The sequence below is a fragment of the Antrostomus carolinensis genome, unplaced genomic scaffold (assembly GCF_000700745.2).
Source record: "Antrostomus carolinensis isolate BGI_N321 unplaced genomic scaffold, ASM70074v2 scaffold55572, whole genome shotgun sequence".
In the NCBI taxonomy this organism is placed as follows: domain Eukaryota; kingdom Metazoa; phylum Chordata; class Aves; order Caprimulgiformes; family Caprimulgidae; genus Antrostomus; species Antrostomus carolinensis.
The window spans coordinates 3,512-10,937 of NW_010302836.1; the positions used below are offsets into that span (position 1 = coordinate 3,512).

General features: G+C 36.4%; 2 protein-coding genes across 2 annotated transcripts in view; one reads left to right on the forward strand and one right to left on the reverse strand.

Annotated features, from left to right (window-relative positions):
* Window positions 1-409, forward strand: part of CCNG1 (cyclin G1) — a 3,654-nt gene extending 3,245 nt beyond the window's left edge. The window contains exon 6 of the mRNA XM_010163886.1: window positions 255-409. The gene's annotated coding sequence lies outside the window, so the exon portion shown is untranslated. The remainder of the gene's footprint in view (window positions 1-254) is intronic.
* Window positions 410-4,296: 3,887 nt separating this feature from the next.
* Window positions 4,297-7,054, reverse strand: NUDCD2 (NudC domain containing 2; the record flags this gene model as incomplete). The annotated part of the gene is made up of 3 exons (XM_010163887.1): window positions 4,297-4,631; window positions 5,587-5,738; window positions 7,000-7,054. Coding segments are annotated over 3 exons (291 nt in total), but the record flags the coding sequence as incomplete, so codon positions are not given.
* Between the last annotated feature and the right edge of the window lie 372 nt (window positions 7,055-7,426).

A 7,426-nucleotide genomic window follows, 5' to 3' on the forward strand; every position in this document is an offset into this window, starting at 1 on the left:
TAATCATTCACTTAAACCACTTAAAAGGAAGACAGTTTTATATAACTGACTGTTTAGTAAAAACTCTAAAAACTGTAATTCAGTTACTCTCTAGATATTGTGAACTACTTCCTTATCTAAACTGTACTTCTAAAGGCTACATATTTTCTATAACAGCTGTCTTGCTATATTAAAATCTGATGCTTTGTTTGGCTCTTGTAGAAAGCCCTTCAGTTGACTGATTCTTTGGTTGGTTGGTTGGTTTTTTTTTACAGGAGTACAATAAAATGAGGAGACAACCATCCTGTGATCTTGTCAACAGACGCATGAATATTTAAGAAACATAAGTCTGAAACACGATCTTAATAATGAAGAACTCGACTCATGGAAAGAATATGTAACATTTCAGACAAAAGACCCTTCCAGCAAATATGTTCTTTTCATGATGATTGCAACAATATTCAGTGTCAGTTTTCAGTCTTACTTGTTAAGACTGTTTGCTGTTCATTGAAATGCCACAATACCAGTACAAGGAATTTTTAACACCTTAGAGTTTGTAGAGCAGCTTGTGTAGGCTAACCTTGGTTTACTGCAGGTGCTGAATTATAATTTTAAAAATGTGGATCACTTTCCAGAGATTACATGACACTAGGAAAACATCATGTGCAGTAGCACAGTGCTGCGGTGTCTCAGTCAAACTAAAGCCTAATCCCGCTCAATATTGATGACAATAGCAAATGCCTGTCAGTCCACCTGACATGCTGTTTGGGCAGTGTCATGTGTCTGCATGTTCCTGCTGCGCAGGGCACTGGCCTTCTACCATAGACACACATTAAAAACTAGGCTGTGTGGTACCTACTGAACATGTCAGGCAGCTGGAGCAGGAGAAAAGGGAAACCTTATTTAATTCCCTTATTAAAGGTAGTCATTAACACAGCATCAGTTAACTTCAGTATTTTGTATGAGGTGTAGTTTACCGAGTTTATGAATTATTTCATAGAGTGTAAAAACTTCATGATACATTGTGAAAGCTGAGGGAAAGTACTGGGTCACCTGCCCCAAATCTGGCATCAGTTTTCCAGAGTTTCACTGTATAAGAGGTAAATGCTGGTGCTGAACAGGTGCATTTTTACAGGCACAGTAGGAACAGGGCTAATGCCCCATCTTGGCCTGTACGTAGGAGCAATCTAGTTGAGAAACACTGAAGATTGCTTCAACTCTGATCTCTATAATGGTGAGCTTCGTAAAATACAGTTTTTTCTGAAGACTAGATCAGTACTTGAGGCATATCATGCTAACAGGGAAGTGAATAAGAAGAATGTATAATTGTATGTAAGATGAATAGAAGTGTTGGGGGAATGTTGCTACTGACCTCTTGAATTCTGCATCACTGTGGAGCAGGGGCTGTTAGTGACAGGCTGTTAATAACTGGTGGCTATATGAACTGACTTGGAGAAGGAGAGATCAGGATGTTCTGAAGATAGTGTGGGCTTAGGTATTAGCCAACCAAGCCTTTCCCCTTTATGGTAATAGCTGAAGGGGAAACCATTCTTTGCATAGTTCAACTTTTCACAGACTTCATACCAAAGCTCTATACTGGACAAATCAAGCCGTCTGAAGAACTTAAGGGAGTGATTGCACTGCATAACATGTGATTGGGTTTTGCATCTGCCAGTGCTATCTGTGCATTGTGCTGGCCTCTGGAAAGCCTACAAGTAATTCAGACAAAGGTGTGGTCGGCCTTTTTGGGAGAGATGGAGAAGATGCAATGTGCAATTCTAATGGTATTAAGATATGTACCTTTCAATTAAACATTGAAATGTGCTTAACTGAGTAACTTTTTTCCCATTTGTTATAAAACATCTCAGTAGGAAGCTGATAAAGTGACTTACATATGCACAGTACTGGAAAACTTTCAGGCAGGAGTTAAGAGATTATGGAGATTTCAAGTGGGTTTTTTAGAAATTTTTTTTTTTTTTTGGGGGGGGGGTTGGTTTAGAGGTTGAGGCTGCTTGGGAAAGGCTACAAAACCAACAAGAAAAACACAAGGCGCTTGATTAAAATAATTTCAAGTTGGTTCATGATTATTCTAAATCCTTTGAGATATTCAAGTGTCAAGATTGAAAAGACTGATTTATGTAGCTTAGACTGTTCAAATTTGACTTCAGTCCTCTTCTGTTAATGATCTAATAAGTATATATCACCCATTTCTATACATTCCAGTAATTACATGGATGGTGCTTGCTTGAGAGAATGTCACTCAGATTTCCAATCCCGAGATTTGAGTTTTGCACTGATCTGAGCATCCCAGTTTGACTAGGTATAAATTTAGCTATGTTTCTGTGCCTAGCAATGACTCAGAGCAGCTATGGTTCTTTTGATAAAGAGAGCAATGCTGTGGTATTACTCTGAGCTGATCTTGAACCAGATGCATGAAAAAATGCCAGCAGACTGTCCTCTGCTCATTTACATAGCACAGCAGCACTCTGAACGAGTGAGTGCACAGGATTATTTCCTATAGAGTGGTTGCTCCGGATACTGCATCACATCCACAAATTTATGTACTGTTTGCCTAAGAAGCAAGGGATTGAATCCCCCTGACGCTGTTGTGAGATAGAACACAAACCATCATTTGTTACAGACTGAGAATTGAGTAGATACTGATTAAGGAGTCACAGCACCAGTATCTTTTTATTTTCATCTAGATTCTTCTGAAATTTGAGGTCTTAAACTCACAGTAGACAACAGAAGCAGCTAACAAAGCAGTTCAAACCTTTCCTCTTAAAACAATTCAGAGCCATGATGCCTGTATACATACTTCACGATTGTCCTTTCCCTGACATCAGCCTTGGACTTAGCTGTAGGATGACTCTCATGCTACTTCATAAAAGAGAAAATATGGGAATAAAGTTTAGCTTTGAAAGTGCATATAGTAAATATAAGTTCCTGCACTGAAGTGTCAGGTGCCATTCTAAACTTCTGCTATAAGCAAAAGACATACAAAACCATCCTGTGCAAGCCAGCTGCTGTTATAAAAAGTACTACTGCACTGGATAGTACTTCATTATTTTGATGGAATGTTAACTTTTTAATCTTTCTTCTGTCTTCAGTTACTTTTGCAGCAGTCTTGCTCATTTCTTAACTATAACATCCACCTTCTATACTAGGGATGTGGTAAAGATACAAACTTCATAGCCATAAATCAGCATTTGATACCACCCTACTTTGCTTTGTATAGTAAGGCAAGTTCTCTAGCACCCAAGCACGGTGTCTGGACTTACTTTATGTTTTGTAAAGATGATGGGGTAGAAGCAGCATGCTTGGCTATCTCAGTACTTAATGCTTGCTTGCTCATACAAGAAAGCATTGGATATAATTACAGTGAAAGTAAATCCTCAACTGTTGCTTTATTTTTGCTATATGCTAACTGAAATAATGATGCAATTTTAGAAATAAGGCTCAGAAGTATGATGGACAGCTACTGGCAATTTATCTCCAGCGAGACTTCTGCTTAGAACTTAAGTACAGGCAGTAGTTTCACAGTTCTGAATACATTAGGATTTGGTAATCATGTTTTCTTCCTGTGTTAGCCTATTTGACACAGCATTCGTCCTGTATAATGCTGTGGCTGGAGTGCTTCTCAGCTGCATCCTTAACAATGAGCAGAAAATTCCTGAGACATAATTGGCACATGCAAAAGATTGTATCATACAATAACTAAGTTTAAAATGTGGATATTAAATTTAAAACTCTACAAAAATCTACGGCTTCTTAGATACACTATCAACAACTTCTGCTATATGTTGGGAATGAATAGATGCAAGATACCATTTCCTACTTGGGGACTTACTATTCCTTTCAAAAGTAATTATATTCTCTTACTTTCAAAATCTTAAATATTTATATTAAACAGCTATATTACATTAACACATAAAATTATTTATATGCAGACTTTTACCTGACCTTTCAGTTTTCTAGTATTGCTTACCTGGTAGCAAGTATTAATCATTAGTGCTATATCTGACAGCACAGGCAATTTAAAAACCTTATTTGAGGCAAGATGCAGTAGTTTATTTAAACTACTGTTTTAGAACGACATTAATGAGTTCTCAAGAGGGCTGCTAGAGAGGGAAAGCATAACTGTAGCCATCCTAATATGCTTCCTGGTGCAAGTTAAAATATTAAATATCTTGCTTATGAGATCTATTCTTTAATGGTGAATAGATGTTCTTGCATAAAGACAAGTGGTGTATTCATAATTGACTAGTTTACTATGGTGTTCCAAAAAAAAAAACCCAAAACCCAAACCAAACATTCTGCTTAAAGATGCTACTTTTTTGTGTACAACTTTTGCTATAGTCTCTTTAGTATTAGGAAGTTATCGCAACTTATAAATCAGCTGGTAACACTTTGTATTCATTCTACTGGAAGAAGTCATGTTTCTTTTCACTGAAGTCATTATTTGACTACAATCCACTGAAGAGATCACTGAAGTCTTCACCAGTTACATAATTCCAGTCTTTAAGTGTAATGTGTAATTCCTCTCAAGGAACACAGATAAAAACAGTTTACTTTTCAAGACTAGAAAAGTCTGGTCCTCCTTTGCTGTAATTGCCAGAAATTTCTGCCCCACTGAAGTCAAATCCAGGGTTCTGATGGAGATAAGAGAAAAATTTAGTAAATCCAGGGTTCTGATGGAGATAAAAGTTAAGTAGATAGATTATTCTTAATAAAAATATAAAAAAACCCAACCCACAACCAACAAACAAAAAGCTCAAAATTGTTCCTGTTAATATTCTGCCATTCTAACAAGGACACATAATGATCAACTTGTTATCCATTTGTCATGGCACTGAAATTCTTGGAAAATGCATCAACAAATAAAGCTTGAATTGTCATAGTTTGGTTGCTGGCTGCTAAAGGGACTTTGTAACGCTGTTCGCAATTTGGCAAGCAGTTAGATCTCCCAGTACAGAAATATTAAGGAAAGCTTAAGAAAAATTTCTGGCTTCTGGTGTTACTATTTGAAAATATAAGTACCTACCATGCTGGATAACAAGTTTCATAAAAGTTATGTTCTTTGCTGCAGTGTGTAGTGTGCTGATTCAGCTGTTAAGTAACAAGTTGTAATTCTACAGCTCTGCACAAGAATAGTTGTGTGCCAAAGGTGCACCAAAACAATTCAAGCATTTTTAGTAAAAGGGCAAGGAAAATATTTTCCAGCTAACTATTCTACATCATCTGATGTTATAAACAAACATATTCAATAGTTTGATGTTAGAAGTTCATTGTAAATACGGCTATGTCATAATTCTAGATAATAACAGAAATTGCGTGTAGCCTACCTTAAGTGAAAAGCTGTATTATGCAACAAACCCTAAAACAGCAATATCCCTCCCCCATCTTTTCACAAACCTTCACACAGACTACAGTCAGAATAACCTCTTGAAAGTACATTGATAAAGTCTTGTGAGTGTTATATATATTGAACTACAAGATGAGTTTCCATGGCACTGGACAGCAGAACAATTTTGCTCAGCTTTCACAGCCATAACTTCTGTGTGCAAACACAAACTACAAGGAGTAATTATGGTCCTTTTAACTTGCCTCTCTTTGGAATCGCTCCAGTGTAAGTTTCCTTTGCATCTGGTCCTGTACCCAAGGATCAGCAGCATATTCATTTTCTAAAAGAGATGTCCAACAATTTCCAGCATCTCGATTTGTCTTCATTAGAATGATTCGTATCAGCTTCCTGTCTTCTAGTGAATGAAAACAGACACATAGAACAACCATTAAACTCAATCTTATGTGCTAGCCTTTTCTGTCGTTGTGCTGAATTCACCATTAGCAAGCACAGGATTTTTTGGTAAAGTAATTTAAATTCTTAATACCAATGCCAACAGGATTATTGGTAAATAAATAAACATTAACAGGAAACAGAAAGGCTGAAGCAAAGACAGCCTACAGAGCCACCTCTCCCCTTTCTGGCCTGTAGAATGCTGAAGCTATTTTAAGGGAATAAAACACAGTTCATAAGTACTTCTGATGCAAACATAAACTAACCTTTTAGAGAGGTTCACAACAGATAAAAGATTTAATCTATTAGTATATACACCTCAGCTAAGGCAATAATGAAGGATTTGAGGTCAGGCTTTACAGAGTGTTATTACTAATAAAAGCCAAAACTGAGTTTTAGCAACATATGGAGGCATAATCAATTTATTTAGACATGGACACTATGCCTATACACAACATGTTGGAAGTACATTTCAAAGTTAACATGTAGAATGTTTAGTTCTACTTAATTGAATAAATACAGCATTATAAAGTGTATTTTGAAGATTATGCACATACTGGAAGAGTAGCCTTCACAACATTTATTTACACTTCTAGCTTTCATGTTTAAGTTACTAAATGATTAATCAATATTTAGAGTAAATATTGAATGGAAAACAAAATCCATCATAGGAAAACATTAAGTGAGAGGCACAGTCCACTAATATGATTGTCCAAACCCAAAATATTCTGAACACTTTACAATATTTATGATGTAACAATCAGAGAAGCTTTTTTTGCTCAATATCTGTAGGTACCTTACTGTAATTTTTAGATTTCTTTTTGATTCTCTTGGACTGTAGGTTTTGTCACCCATCCCAAAAATATAATGCATCAGAGAAGGAGAAAAACCAAAATAACAATTATGGAGAGGCCCAGACCATACGACTGTACTGTAATTGTCCAGCTTTAATGAGGGTTTGCAGAAAACTTCTCACTATATGGATGCATTTGTAATCCATTGTCTCCTACCTTCCAAGCTATGGCATTTTTCCATTAACCTTAATCTCTAGGGCTTCTGCACTACCTCAGCTCCTCAGTCTGGCAATAATGATTGTCTTTTTTACAAAGCTACGTACAGGAAGAAAGTAATCTTTCCCATTAAAAAAAAAGGGGGTAAACTCTTCTGCAGCCTATTTTGAGAAGTTCTACTGCCCTCATGTCATTTCAGATGTGAGTTATTACCTAATGTCCATGTTCCTTCATCAGTTATTGTAGAGTCAAAAAGTTTACCCTGCAAAAGACATGTACAATATTACAAAACAGGAAAATCTGTTCAGTATCCAGTTCGTGTTGAATTAGATTTTTCATATTGAAAAGTTTTACTCCCAACTTACCTTCTTGTTTTCTACTGAAAATCAATAGGGTGATCGGGCCCTATAACTACAGAGTTGCTCACAGACAATTAAAAAAGTATCTTTCGTTACACATTTTTTTTTTTTTAAATTAAGGATTTAATACAGTAAAAATATCTGTCACTGTTTCAGTATCTCAATTCACAGAAAGGTGTTGTGTTTCTCAGGAGGTAATGCCATTTTTAATAGATTTGCCATGGAAATCCCAGTGTTTCTGCCGAGGGTAAAGCTCAGCTGTGGTGCAGTGTACAGACACT